The sequence below is a fragment of the Diplotaxodon limnothrissa genome, linkage group LG18 (genome assembly GCF_057381915.1).
Source record: "Diplotaxodon limnothrissa isolate DT_005_m linkage group LG18, D_limnothrissa_male_GT1.1, whole genome shotgun sequence".
Taxonomy (NCBI): Eukaryota; Metazoa; Chordata; class Actinopteri; order Cichliformes; family Cichlidae; genus Diplotaxodon; species Diplotaxodon limnothrissa.
The window spans coordinates 10,427,430-10,442,719 of record NC_140613.1 but is presented as its reverse complement, the minus strand read 5'-3'; the positions used below and the strand labels follow the sequence as shown (position 1 = coordinate 10,442,719).

The 15,290-nt window shown below is 39.1% G+C and overlaps 1 protein-coding gene across 1 annotated transcript in view; it reads right to left on the bottom strand.

Moving 5' to 3' along the window:
• piezo2b (piezo-type mechanosensitive ion channel component 2b) overlaps nt 1–15,290 on the bottom strand; it is a 90,007-nt gene that overhangs the window by 11,722 nt on the left and 62,995 nt on the right. Inside the window, exons 29-39 of the mRNA XM_085377047.1 lie at nt 13,060–13,181; nt 12,767–12,835; nt 11,501–11,607; nt 8,341–8,461; nt 8,177–8,257; nt 7,398–7,564; nt 7,078–7,271; nt 6,537–6,710; nt 3,793–4,455; nt 2,956–3,214; nt 2,465–2,641 (exon numbers count right to left, since the gene is read on the bottom strand). Coding sequence (XP_085233173.1) covers nt 2,465–2,641; nt 2,956–3,214; nt 3,793–4,455; nt 6,537–6,710; nt 7,078–7,271; nt 7,398–7,564; nt 8,177–8,257; nt 8,341–8,461; nt 11,501–11,607; nt 12,767–12,835; nt 13,060–13,181 — 2,134 coding nt within the window. The remainder of the gene's footprint in view (nt 1–2,464; nt 2,642–2,955; nt 3,215–3,792; nt 4,456–6,536; nt 6,711–7,077; nt 7,272–7,397; nt 7,565–8,176; nt 8,258–8,340; nt 8,462–11,500; nt 11,608–12,766; nt 12,836–13,059; nt 13,182–15,290) is intronic.

Sequence of the window (15,290 nt, the reverse complement as noted above, 5' to 3'; positions counted from 1 at the left end):
AGACAAGAATGGACAACATTCCTCTCTCAAAAGTCCAACAACTGGTTTCATTAGTTGCTACATGTTTACAGACTGTTGTTAAAAGAAGAGGGGCTCCTACACAGTGGTAAACATAGTTACAAGTAACGTGTTACTGTAATCCGATTACTTTTTTCAAGTAACAAGTAAAGTAAGGGATTACTATTGCAAAAACGGTAATTAGATTACCGTTACTTTCCCGTAGGAACGCTGCGTTACTGCGTTACTAAAACCGTGATTTTTTTGCGAGACTGTCTCATGACAGTGACGTAAGCGAGTGCGACGTTCGTGACAACAGCTGTGTGCAGATCAACAGTGGATCATATATCGAGTACGGAAAGAGCATGAGCATGCAGCGTTTAAAGCGTGGAAGTACTGACCTTACTTTGGGTTTGATTCCATAAAAAGTGACAAAAACATTAGTTTCCGCTGTGCGTGGGAAGAAAACGTCTTTTTACAGCGAAAAAAAACCCTAAACTTCCAAGCAAGCACCCGAGTGCGCAACGACGTAATGAGAAATTCACAGAGAAACTCGCGGATTCTTCCACTGACCGCTGCGGCACACCTGCACCAGGGCAAACCTCCGCCTACCCTACTCCTGCTTTACAGGTGAAAAAACAGGAACAGGACCGCTGAGTCTTTGACTTTATTTATTTTCTGCTGTGTTTTACTTGCATCTATTTGAAAGAGTGAGTGTAAACACAAAAAAATATTTTATGTGCTGGAATGTGCAGAAAATAGGTTTAAATATTAAACAAATTTCTTCCAGTCAGAGAATGTAGCATATAATTAGATTTTTGCTTCATGCATAAAGTTAAAAGATTAAAACTAATAAAACAAGTTTTAAAAAGAGACTTTTTCATTTGATTACATTGTGTATGATGGATTATGCAGAAAAAGTAGAATTGGGCTGAAAGATCTATCACTTTATCACCTATTCAGGTTGTAAATCGTGTTTTTAAAAAGTAACTAAGTAACCAAGTAAATAAGTAATTAATTGCTCTTGAAAATAAGTAATCAGTAAAGTAACGGGATTACTTTTTTCAGTAATTAGTTACTGATTACTTTTTTCAAGTAACTTGACCAACACTGCCATTCTTCATGAAATAGTAAAATGTCTCGGTTTAAACATCTGATGTGTTTTCTATGACCTGATGCGAATATATGGGCTTATGAGATTTGCAAATCCTTTACATTTTACACAGAATCACAACATTTTTGGATATCAGGGTGTAATACAGTCCTTGTTTCACACAGAAATACTAAGAAATTTAATTTTTTTCCTTTAATACAGTAAATATTTTAAAGTAAACTATAGGGAATAAGTGGAAAAGAAAAATCAAACCACATGGGAGAAAAACTCTCTCAGAAGAGGCCTAACATTGACTCTTCATATTTTGCTTTCCCCCCTCACTAACAGAAGGGATTAGTTTGTTCTGGATGGATTTGGGAGAAAATGATACAAGAGGTGGGGTTTGGAATTTTTGGCAAAGATCCTTAGACTAGAATTAGGAGGCAACATTGGACATATTTTCACAAATCCAAATCAATTTAAACCATTACAAAATGTGCCAATATGCCAAAAAAAGCAGACATCTGCACAGTTTCTTTCCATAGGGCGTCACTCTCATGAATACTCAGCACTCTCTGTACTTAAACATTATACTATCATACCTGCTGCTGTACTGTTTTGCTCTGTACTGTAAATTTATAGTGTCCTCACCTATAGTATATACAGTAACTAGTCATCCATCCCTTATTTATTCGATAATTTTAGTCCATCATGTGTACCATTGCACCATAATATGCTATGTATGTCTGTGTCATGTTGATAGTATAGTCTGTCGTTTACTCTTTTCTCTACACTGAGAGCAAAGAATGATCTCGAGCCCAATTCCTTGTCAGTGCACACATACTTGGTCAATAAATCTAAGTCTGATTCTAAAAGACACTATCTTCATTTTTAAGAAAATATCACAGACTAGCTAGCTCCAAGTGTCATTGTGTATCCAGAAGGATATCTCATTTCATGTTTACAGCTTTGGAGATATGCAGTCTTAAACTGCTTTTGTTTCATTTGTTGATAATAAACTGTGCAGAACAATCCAGCAGGGACATCTAAATTGCTCAAATACTGGCTTTTCATTCAGTTTTGTGTATCAGCCAGCCTGTGCTGCCAAAAGCTGGCCTTCTCAGATGCATAAATCAGTCCATAAAATGTGCAAAGGAATTTTATTTTGTCTGCAGATATTTGAAATATATTTTCTGTCTCTCTGAAAATTAATTCATGATGAAATATCAAGTCAGTGATGTCATGAATAACAAGACACATATAACGAGTGTACTTCAGGAGAATCAACTCTAAAAACAGTATGCGGCGATAGTTTTTTATGGTCTTTGTTTTCATGTGAGGAAGACGTCTATATATTTCTGTGTTTGCCCACACCTTCAGGATGGACCTGTGAAAGAAGAGAGCCAGTAACTGGACCAGGTCGTAGTGGACGTAACCGTCTTTCTTCTCCACACCAATGATGTTGGGAGGGTGAAGAGGTTTGTTCTTGTCTACGCTCGAGTGGAACGGGAAGAAGCCAAACTGGAAGAAGTATTTGATGACGATGGTGACCTGGAAGGAAAACATCATCAATCAATTTGAAATACACACCAAGTCCGACTTTTACTCTGGAACCTGATGATCATCTGCTAGACTAAATGCTGTTATGTTCCCTGTTGCCTTTTTTTCATCTTAACTTTGTAGTATTCACTGTGGACAAAACCAACAATCTTTTCCTTTATGTTTAGATCCTTTATCTACTTCATTTCCCCCCAAAAAGGACATCTGAAATTTGAAAATTAATGATAGAAACACACAGTTACTTAACAATTTCTTGAAAATCTTAGTTATTTATTTTGCAACATCATCATCATGTTTGTCTGCACCTCAGTATAGATGATGACAGTCATCCAGTAGCGCTTGCTGGGCCGTGGAACAGACAACATTGCCCAGAGAAAGATGGTAATGGGAAGGACCAGCGTAACACAAGAGGCTGACACCAAGTGGTTTATGATGATGACCAGGTAGCACACCAACTCTGAGTGAGCCACCAGCATGTTGTAGAGGGCGTAGCAAAGCTGGAGGAACAGAGGCTGGTTTTGGTAGAATTTATCTGACTGCTCCAGCTCCTCGTCATAAAACATCCTGGACAGACAGAGGAGGCATTAATGGAGGTCGTAACAGTGAAAAACTATTTATGTTTGATTTTTTTTTTAAAATTATATCACAACTGAATGACTCTAGAGACAGATAGTTTACTCTCAGAAGGCTTTAAGTCGGGGGTATCAAACATAAGGCCTGGGGGCCAATATTGTCACAGCAAGGAATTGAATCGGGCCCATTAGACAGCTTTAGAAAATGTCAAGGAGTGAATAGATTTGAACTCTTAACTGTAATATCATAGGTTTTACAGCTTTTTCTATTTATAAGGGCTGCCGTTCATAATAGACCAAAGTAATTAACAGAAAAACAATTAAATAACAGGAAAGTTCCTGTTTTTCCACGGTAAATGAACAAAACCTTCATATCTTATAATTACAGGACACTCTGCTTAATGAATTCCCATAACTTTTGCAGACATTTTACACATTTGTCACATGATTTCACTGCTCTGCCCTACTTAAGATCATAGTGAGCTCTATGTGTGGCTCAGCATGTAAAATGAGTTTGACATCCCTGCTTTAAGGTCTAAAACTTTAATCAATATATTTTTTTTAACTTACTTGTTGAGCAACAGTTCACTGGCCGTCAGTTCAGTAGTCATAGAGGGCAACATGATGTCCGACCTGCTGTCTGAGCGGCTGTCTGAGGTCATGACCATGCACCTCTTCCTATCTGTGTCACTCTCATCGTCACTAACTTCCAAGCGGTCAAAGCTGACTGCCTTGCTGTAGCTGGGAGGCACATCCGCATCAGATGTTTTAGAGGTATCTGTATCTGGAGTGTAGAGCAGCTCTGTTTGACCCTCCGTAGGCATGAGGTCCTGCTGTCCTGCACCATCTTCACTCTCAGTGATGAACTCTTTCTCCTGGGCAGAAGGAGAAGCGTGTAACTCTTCCACTCTTAAGGAGGGGCCCTCATCTGGACCAAAAGACTCCCAGGGAGCCTCCTCTCTCTCCTGGTCCTGCTGTTCCTGTAGTCCTTCTTCACCCTCTAATCCCTTCTGCCCTTCCTCGACCACCTCTTCTTCCTCTTCTTTTTTTTCTTTCTCCCTGGGCTCTCCATCACTCAATGCCACACCCTCAGCCTCCCCAATCTCATCAAACTGTTGAGATTCCCAGGGAACTTGCTGCTTGTCTTCCACTTGATCGTGCTCATCCTCCACTTCTTCTATGGTATCAGTAGTTCCCTGTCTAGAGTAAATTATGACACACTGGGTTGGCTCACTGTGAACGAGAAGACAAAACAAAACAGGGATTGTGTCAGATGTATCAATTTATTTGTACTTTCTAAATATTGATTTGGGTTCTCACTATATCTGGAATAAATAAAAAACTGGCATCAAGCAGAAAGCAAGCGTGTAGACACACTAATACATTTTTAGACTACATTAACCCGTATTATGGAGTTTTACTTGTAAGCACTGACAGGACCTAAAAATGTTTAAGGGCAAATTTCTGCATTAAAAAATATATTACTTTAATCCACCTGTTTAGCCTGTTTTAACTTATTGGCAAGTTATTCACAAATTATGGGTTAACACAACAGGAGTTGTTTTTTTACAGTGCTTCAAAAAAAGTGTTTGCCCCCATCCTGATTTCCTAGTGTCTTGCATATTTGTCACATTTACATGTTTCAGACCATCAAACCCGAGTAAATACAAAATGCAGTTTTTAAATAATGTTTTTATTGATTAAGGGAGAAAAGTTATCCAAGCCTACCTGGTCCTGTGTGAAAAAGTAATTGCCCCTTTTGTTAAATCATGAATTAACGGTGATTAACCACATTTTTTGGAAAATTGAGTTCAGTTTGACTAAACACACTCACCCCTGGCAGACCTGTTGAATCAAGAAATCACTTAAATAGAATCTGTCTGAGAAGCAGGCAAAAAGTTCTCAAAAAGCAACACATCATGTCACGATCTAATGAAACACCTGAGAAACAAAGACACTGACATCTTTCATCTGGAAAAGCTTACAAAACCATTTCCAAGGTTTTGGGACTCCATTGAACCACGATGAGAGCCATTATATACAAATGGAGAAAACTTGGAACAATGGTGAAGCTTCCCAGGAGTGACGGGCCAGCCAAAACTACTCCAAGAGTACACTGATGACTCATCCAGGAGGTAACAAAAGACCCCAGAACAACATTAAAGAACCACAGGCTTCACATGTCTCAGTTAAGGTCAGAGATCATGATTCAACAATAAGAAAGAGACTGGGGGGAAAAGTCATCCATGGGAGAGTTCAAGGGGAAAACCAGTGCTGACCAAAAAGAACACAAAGGTCTGTCTTACATTTGCCAAGAAACATCTGGATGATCCTCAAGACTTTGGGGAAAATACTCTGGGGACCGGCAAACAAAGGCTGAACTCTCAAGATTTTAGTCGTGTTACATCTGGCGTAAAAGTAAAACAGCATTTCACAAAAGGAACCTCATACCAAGAATAAAATATGGTGGTGGTAGTGTGATGGTCTGGGGCTGTTTTGTTGACTCAGGACCAGGAAGATTTGCTGTGATAAATGGAACCAGGAATTCTGTTGTCTAGCAAAACATCCTATAGGAGAATGTCCAGCCATCAGTTCCTGACCTCAAGCTGAAACACACATTGGTTCTGCAGCAGGACAACGATCCACAACGCACCAGCAAGTCCAACTCTGAATGGCTTTAGAAAACAAAAATGAAGACTATGGAGTGAAAAAAATAGGAAATCAGGAAGGGGTCAAACACTATTTCACACTGCTGTATGTATCACATTCTGGATTGATCATCTCAGTGTTGCATGACTGGCAGAGCCTCTGGACAATCACAATTCCAAATAATGGTCCTTCTGCCTTTTCAGTATAACGATAACCATAACAGAAGAATAATAGCTGGTTAGCGCAGAAGGCTAAGATGCACTTTAACAAATATGCTGTTAAAGTTCATCTTGTGACCATGAAAGAAATCAAGCAGACATCATTTGGGACAGTTGGAACAGCAAACCATTAGAAAGGAACTCTCCCTGTCAAAGTAAAACTACTGTTCGGTCCAACCCAAAAAAAGAAAGAGGCAGTTGTTTAAAAGAAGCAGGTCACAATTTACAAAACCCCTTCTTGTAACAATACTATTACTGAACAACAACTTGTGTTTAAGGTTAAAAATGGATTTGTGACAGAATGAAATACAAAAGTAAAAAAGTTTGAAATAGAAATCATGCAGTGATTCAGCAGACGTTAATAATCAATGCAAGACTGATGAAAACACAAAAAAGACAGAAGAGATGCAATGATATTTTCTGTGTGTACATGCAAAGGCCCAGCACCTGGATATGAAGCTGCTGCCGCTGTCCACTGATGAGCTGGACATATCCAGCCTAGGTGATCTTTTAAGTTTGGGCCTGGCACGCTCACTGGTTTTGGGAATGCACTCTGGCATTGCATCCAAGTCTTCCAAGGTGGATTGACGAGAAAACAGTGTGGTGGCGTCAGTGCAGCCACTGATAGGTTGTGAGAGTGACAAATGGGATGATCAGTGGTAAGAAGGATGACATGAAATCTATGTTATGTTAAACAAAAGAGATGATATTCTGCAAATAAAAAGCATCTGTAAAGATCATAGATCATGTGATGATTAACACAAAGATACAGTAAAGCATTTTGGTGAAATGGCTCAGTGTGATGATAATGTGCTGATAGAAAACTATGATAAGTAGGAAGTTTTTTTCTTGTTTGTTTTTAATGCATTGAAGCAGTAAACGTATACAGGTTTTTACATTCACATTTGCACAATACTGCACATAAAGACAACCTGAAACCGTTCATGATGGCATCTCGTTTAGTCTTCACATTGCACTGCTAATCTACCTGGACATGCTCTCTCTGGAGGCCGTGGACTCCTGGCTCTCCATCCGGTAACCTCCTCGCCTTCTGCGGACCCCGATGGAGCCCGAGACTGAGTCGTCCTCGCTCAGCACATCCATGCTTGCCTGTCTGGACATGTTAAGCCTCATGGCCTTGTGGTAATAAACATGGATGCTCTCTCTGGATGGCACGTTACCCTGGTGGGAGGAGAAGAGATCTGATCATACGTATTCCACTGAGTGATTTTATAAATGATTCAGTGAAAGCACATTTAAACTAACCCTACTTCTACATGTTTAAGGTCACTGCAGAGAGCTGCATACCTTCTTGACCTCTCGAGTCAGCATGCAGCGCTCTAAACGCAGCACAGTGGAGATGTCAATGTACTCTCTGCACATTTCATTCATCCATTTAGTGAAGCTTTCCACCGTCGTCTGGAAGAGCATCCAAGTGACCTTGATGATGTTGAACACTCGTTTGATGATGTTATCTGAGGAAGAGCACACAACAGAAAATGCATTAAACGTGGTCGAATTAAAAACTCATACTTAAATAAACCTTTTCATTAAATAATTGACAGTGTTGTATGTCCGAATGCCAGTAAAATTCCTTGAAATAATGATTTCAGTAATTCCTGCCTTAGTTCCTATAACCGTTGGGATCCTGATTTGCTGTGATTGTCCATGGGAGTCTAATCGCCAAATAGCTAGATTGATTTTTTATATTAATATATCACATTTAATTCCTACTAATTATCGCTCCTTATTGAACTACGGTTATTGCACCAATAAATCTGTTTGGTTTTACAGGGGATTTACAAAAGTTGCACCGTTTTCTAAACACATACACGTTAATCAATTACAGTATCAAGCCCAAAAAGTATGACATTATTTCTGGTTGTTTTATTTGCTGAAACAGCAGGTTCATGAACCAGCAATCTAATAAATATTAATCTGATTTAATCACTGAAAATAATGATAGCATAAAGATTCCCACTCAAAAATACATTTTAATATGTATACCAGTTTTTCTCATGATGGAGAATTTGGTCAGTGTAAATTGGAGAGCTGTAATTTGTAAAACTGAGTGTCATAAAACCAACCTGGGCCACCAGATTTCTTGTTCTCATCGTCTTTTTCTTGCCCATCAGACAGCTCGCCAAGGTCGATGGTCACACGACCTGCTGATGTACAGTACAGATAGTTTAGTATAAATTTAAAGTCTGTTTCAAGTCAGGAAAAAATTTCCTTTCTAGAGCTGACTTACCATCTTTCTTGCTTTTTCTGTGTCTAACTCCTTTCGTGTATCTCTTCCAAAATTTGCGCTTCGCTTTGCCTCGCGCCCTGAGAGCAGCTTTGGGGTCTGTGATCCAGGTTTGATACATATACTGGAGAAAGGAGGGTAGCAGTTAAGTTTTAATGAACGTCACTGAGGGGAATTATGCCAAAGCCACAACAGAAAAAAAATATTACAAAGTTTATATCTAATCATTAAAAGTCATGTAAATGTTATGCTGCTCTATTTTAGTATTTCTTAAAACTAGCCTAGAAATAAAATCAGCAATTCATCATAGTGAACGTTCATATGATTAAAATACCAATTACATCTTTTATTTGCCTTTTAAACAAAATATGCTTGAGATTTCTTTAATGCAAGACCACCATCACCTTACTTTACACCAAATCTTTACAAAAAAGGAAAGAAAAGCGAGGGAGATAATTTTCAAAACAGTTTTTTAACTCTGACTTTGATTTCTAAAACTTGTGTAACAACCTATAATATCTATTTTACACCCAAAAAAAAATCTTTACCAGGAATAGGGACCACAGATCAAATTTGAATTATGTTGTACGTTACATATGTGATAGATCGTCAGAGCAGCGGGCCACATAAAATGGCCATGACACACATGCAAACACCAATCAGTCAGACAGTAACAATACATGGTACAAAAACATTCTCATTCCAAGTCGAATTTGGTGATCTATGTAAGTTTAGTGTTTTGGAACTGGATGAATAAACACATCTATTAATTTACAGCATGTTCACCAAACACGAGCTGGAAAGGCAGTTGTCTGTGGTGTTAGTTGTTATTTGAACTGGCAGATGTTCACAGAGAGAGCCAGCTGTGTTAGATGACGGTGAATACCTTGCCTGCCTTCACTACATACTGCAGCACAGTTTTAGGCAGCTTAATGACAGATTTGGGTAAAGCCAGAAGAGCGGAGACAAACTTCCCAATAGCTCTCTGAAGAGAGGAAACAGAGTGGGGAGAGGGTTAGTAGAAAACAATTTCATACTGTTAGAAACAACAGAGGTTAATTATGTTAGGAGGCAGTAAACAAGAGGAGGACTTCAAAGCAAAATTATAGGTGTTTATTGAAAGGTTAGTGCCTACTGTATCACAAATCACATATTGTACTGCGCAAAACTCTTCTTTATATTTTTCTAAGAAAATGGGCTATAGGTCCAGTTATTTATTTAAACATGTGCAAACATGCATGGAAAGTGTACAGTATGTACAGTACAGAGTTTAAAATTTAATGAGCTTGACAGTCAATATTTGGTATTATCACCATTATTCTTAAACACAGCCTGAGCAGTCTTCAGGAATAGTTCTCCAGGCTTTTTGAAGGACATTCAAAGCTCTACTTTGTATGTTGGTGGTCTTTTGGTCTGTTCTCTATCAAGATGATCCCATACTGCTTCAATGATGTTGATGTGCAGGCTCTGGGGAGACCAATCCATCACTGTCAGTGTCTCACTGTGTGGTTTTTCTATCCAGGTACACTTTTACTGCATTGGCAGTAAAGGTTTGGGATCATTGTCAAGCTGTTAAATGAAGCTGCTCTCAATAAGATGCTTTCCATTGCTAGCTGACATGCAGTCCCAAACCGTAACAGAAACTACACCGTGTTTTACAGATGACTGCACTCATCTCTTCTTGACCTGATGAGAATTTGAACCAAAAATTTAAAATTTTTATTCCAGTTCTTGTGTTTGTTAATTTGATGTACCTTGTACACCAGTGCCCTGTTTCTCAAGGACATGACTTTAAGATACTGTTCATCTACAGTAGATGGTGTTTTTCTTCTGTACAAAAATGTATAGACACTGGTTCTATACTTGTTCACCCCTTAAGTTAGGAGCCTTTTAATGGTTGGATGACTCATAGGCCAGTGTTAAGTGGTTTAACAAATGAAAAAGCATTCCTCTAATAAAAATAGTCAGGTAGACAGACTGGACTGAAAATGAGCGAAAAAGAAGTCAATGTCCGAAGAAAACCTTTGGGAAACCTTCAGAAAGCCTGGGCACTTATTGTTCAAATCCACTTTAAAAATGACAGCTCTGGCTGCTTGGAAACAAAATATAAAGAAATAAAGGGTGGCTTAAGACTTTTGCACAGTATCATACATCCCAACTTCTACATTTAACCCAGGAAAACAGGAATGAACAGTACTGTAAGTGTAAAACTCTTTCTAGGTGATATCTTTATATATACTTATTATATTATATATACTTATACTTTATATACTTAATTTTCATTCATCAGTTGGTGTGTTTGTGATAGTGGGAGGGTTACAGACATGAGTTGAGAAAGAGGCCAGAAAAACAGGCTATAGTTGTGGTTACAACATGATGAAGTAGTCTTCCATTGTGTTACATTGTATACACAAATGAAATGTTATGAAGTGTTATGTCTACCTGTGGATGTGAGGACAGAAAAAAAACATTGCTCACTCATACACAGAGGTACGCAGTACTACAAATACTGCTGTATTTCCTCTTTCCAGAATGACACCTTTGTGTTTTAAACTTCATTTGCTTCTCCACTTCTGCTTTAAACATAGTAAATGAGCCAATATGACATCATTCACTATTTTGGCTGTTGCTATTCTGTTTTTTTAAAAAGCAAACATCAGAAGTGATGGGTGGATGTGCTTGAGAAACCGAGGAACCTGCAAACTCATGGAGTAACAAGTTGTCAATCAGAAAGTATACGCTGGTTTATCATCTAATTTATAAATTTTTAAAAAGAGCATCACATTGTATTCAGCAAGACTTTGAAAATAGTGACTGACATCATAAACTCTTTAGGAAAGTGTTACTGTGTCTATAAATCATGGGAGAAATAGGGTAATTTTCCCATAGACTTCTGTATAATCAGATTTGTTTTTACAATGCGAGGAGCTGCCCCCTGCTGGCCATTTGAAACAATGCAACCTGCATTCGCTTTGCTTTTACGATCCAAGGCAACGTCCACCTTTTACATATAGTTTACTATAGTTGTAAAGAAAAGTAATAGCTTAGAGAAGCCAATTAAAAACTATTTTGTAAAAAAGGACATCCATAACCATGTTCTTCTCCTTAAAATCTCTTTGGGAGAATCACAGCATTTCCCACTCTGAAGCCAAAATATAACCACCTGAAATGCTGACTTCTTTGGTGGATCGTCATCTTTTTTCTCTTCTTCCTCCTCTGCTTCTTCTTCACTGTCAGTTTCAAACAAGTAGTAGTCTCCACTTCTAACCACTGAGGGGCAGAGCGCAAAGCACTGTTACATTCACTCAAACACAGGCTGAAGTCATTTATTGCTTTTATGACATTAAAAAAAAAGCAACAGAAGGTTCTCTTGCTGTAAGGAAGAAACACAACCACATTAAACTCTACATATTTCTCTATCAAACATTTGCATATATCTATGGCTCGTTATGATATAGACGCACTTTTAAGAGGATGAAACCACACGTTAGTAAAATTAACGAAAGTATGAGCAGAAAACACAATGAGGAATGTCTGTTATTCTCATATTTCAGTCGCCCTGGAGTGACTCCAGTCTACAGTAGTTAAGTGTTAGAAGCAATGGGATAGACAAGGCTGACTTATGTCCTTGAACAGAACCGCAGTGGGCAGGAGATGAGGGGAGGATGCTGGGAAATGGAGATGAAACATCAAATGACAAAGAGATAAAATGGAGAAATAATTTGAAAATGTCATGTGGGGGTGGAGTATGATATGAGACATGAGTTCAAAACAAACAGGCAACCGCTGTATTGACTCAGGGAAATGCTGGCATTTTTTTTTTTTTTATTTACCACAAACCGACTGTAAAAGCCATAATTTTACATATTTAATCACTGGTCTGATTGCTGTTCTATTTTCTCCTAGGTAATGCCTGTTTGGTGATCATGTCTGCAGGCAAAGAATGAACTAAACCTTCAGCCTTTATTCCAGTACTGAGAATGAAGGCTTGTCAGCTTCATTTCTTTGCTTGAAAATATTTTGCAATGGAGTGATTCTCTACTGTAGGCTCTTTAGGTGAGACCAGCGATGAAGTTTATGTTTTAAACAACGTCAAGTATAAAACCTCCAGACGTTAGTCATTTTCCCTTTCTTCATTGCTTCTATTTAAGGCAACCCTGTGCTGCACTCTTGCTGAGACTGTTACGCTTTTATAAACCTAAGAGTCTCGCCACACTTGCTTTGTAAAGTTACGCAAGAGCTACAGGTAACGGGGATCCTTAAATAGAGACAGAAAAAGATTAAAGTCCGGAGGGAGAAGGCAGATACTATATGATGTTGCCTTTAGAGCCCATGGGCAGTATGGGAATCCTCAGCGTTCTGGTCAAGGACACAAGGGCCAATCAGAGTGGAGGAAGAGAAAAAAGAGGTTTTGGGGGGGTCAACCTACTGGAAGCATGGTCAACCCACGGCCTCCACCACTGCTTTTTTTTGGTCTTGGCTTTCGTTGGCTGTGCTCCTAAAATTTCACAAATACATCAGTGCAACATTTAATAAGAAATTCAGTTCTGTAAACTTCAAGACACAAATCTAGTATGTGAAGCTTTTTATTTAGTTCCAATGCTAATAGAAATGACACTATTATAGACATTCTGTTCTTCTTATAAACGATCATGAACGCCCACCCTCCTTGAGTAATACCAAAACTCATAGTATTTCTACACCCAGCAGGCTTTGTCATACCATCATCATCATCCTCTTCGGGCGGGACTATCGTCTGTCCATCTCCAGAATGTTGAGCCAGGCTCAGCATCTTCTCCTTGCCCCGCTTAAACTTTTGCTGCCTCAACTTAATGCGCTCCATCCTGATTAGATCAAAGAGAAGGTGACGAGACACAAAGAATCGACACAGAGGAACAGCGTAACAGACTGACCATAAACACCTCCGGGCTTCATGTGGAAATTACTGTACGTTACGTAACAATGGAGTGCTCATTAGAGAGGGCGAGTGGACATCATCAGAGCTTGTGAGTAACCCCTGAGTTACTATGAGTGGTGGAAATACATTGGCTTGATGAAGTAGAGCAGGTTTCTGGGAAACAATGATGAAACTGAGCCAGGAGACACTTTGAGTCAAGTTTTTCTGCATCATGTTTACCTTGGTGTGAGATAAATTAGAGGGGGCCTAATAAAAGACGCTCAAAATCATGAAACAGACATAACTGTGTTTTAGTTTAACTCAGTGTTTAGTGATATTTTGCATTTATGTATTGTCGGCAAAAACAATAAAAGACCTGGTGCCACTAAAGTCACTCAACTAAACTTAATTCTCATATAAAACGAATTAAACACACATATTTGAGTCGCTATGTTGCACTGCAAGACACGCTTTTCATCATTACCCTGAGTGCTCCGACTGACACCCTCACCTTCCACATCTACTCTGCCTCCTCTCTCAGCTCTTGATATTTCTCAAGCTTTTTGTGTTCCTTCTTTCTGATGTTGCTATCATTTGGTGTAGCTACATATATCACTGCAACCTTCTTCATCTATGTCCGGTTGGTTAGCTATCACCAGTTTGTCCATCTGTATGTGGAAGTCCAATGGAATCTGAGCTTCTGAGGGGGTTCATAGGCCTGAACCTGCTGAGCCAGATGGTTAACAAGTAACAAAGAGAGGGAAGGGAGCTAGAACTCAGGGGATTGTACTACCACAAAGTAAGATTCTGATTCTGATTGAAGGCATCAAAGACAGCTACAAGTACCTTGGAATCCCACAGGCAAATGGGAACCAAGAAGCGCTCACAAGAAAAACTGCAACCACTTAATACCTGCACAGAGTAAGGCAAGTCCCGAGGAGTCAGCTGAATGGGAAGAGCAAGATCCGGGCAATCAACACCTACGGCCTGCCGGTTGTCAGATACCCTGCTGGGTTAATAAGCTAGTCAAAGGAGGAGATAGAAGCTACTGACATCAAGTCAAGGAAGCTCCTTACCATGCATAGAGGGTTTCACCCAAAGACCAGCATCCTGAGACTGGACGCTAAGTGGAAGGAAGACGGCTGAAGACTAGTGAGTGTCAGAACTACTATCCAGGATGAAACAACACAGATCCATGAGTACTTCAGGGAGATGGCCACAACTCATCATGTGCTTGGTGAATACGTCAGTCAGCAGAAACCAGAAAACGCATGTACCACCAACAGATAGAAGAAGTAACTGATATAGAAAAATCCCACCAATGGCTGGAAAAAGCCCGACAGAAAGACAGCATAAAGGCACAAATCATGGAAACACAGGAACAAGCTCTAGGTACAAGTTCATTAGAGAATGGGATCTATCACACCAGAGAAGACCCCAGGTGCAAGCTGTGCATAGAGGCCCCTGAGACAATTCATCACAGCAGAAGTGAAGATGTTTCTCCAGCCTTCTGTTATCCAATTTTGGTGAGCCTGGGCAAATTATAACCTCAGTTTCCTGTTCTTAGCTTCCCAAAGTGGCACCACATTTGGCCTTCTGTAACCAAGTCGCTTCAAGATTTGACCTGTTATGCATTCTGAGATGTTCTTCTGCATACCTTAATTATAATGTGGAGTAATTCAGTTACTGTTGAGTTAACGAACAGGTGTATCTAGTAAAATGACCAGTGGGTATATATTTGCACCCAAGTGCCACGATGAAGCAAGGCAGGAAGTAGTAAAATTAAAATTTTTTTCAAGGAATGTAAGGATAGATTTCAGATAAGAGGAAAGAAAAGCAGCTAATTATAGCAACTACTGGTTAGAAATTCTGATTTAATTTAAAGAAAATTAAAAGAAAATTAAATTTCATGATTAAAAAAAAATCCTTCACTTGTCACTGGTTTTGCTTTTTTCTTGTGCAGACAACTGCAGAGCAGTTACGTGTCTTAGGAAAATAATCACTTTTCCATTCAGCGTTGGCTCAAAAGACATCACAGACACATCATTTCATCAGA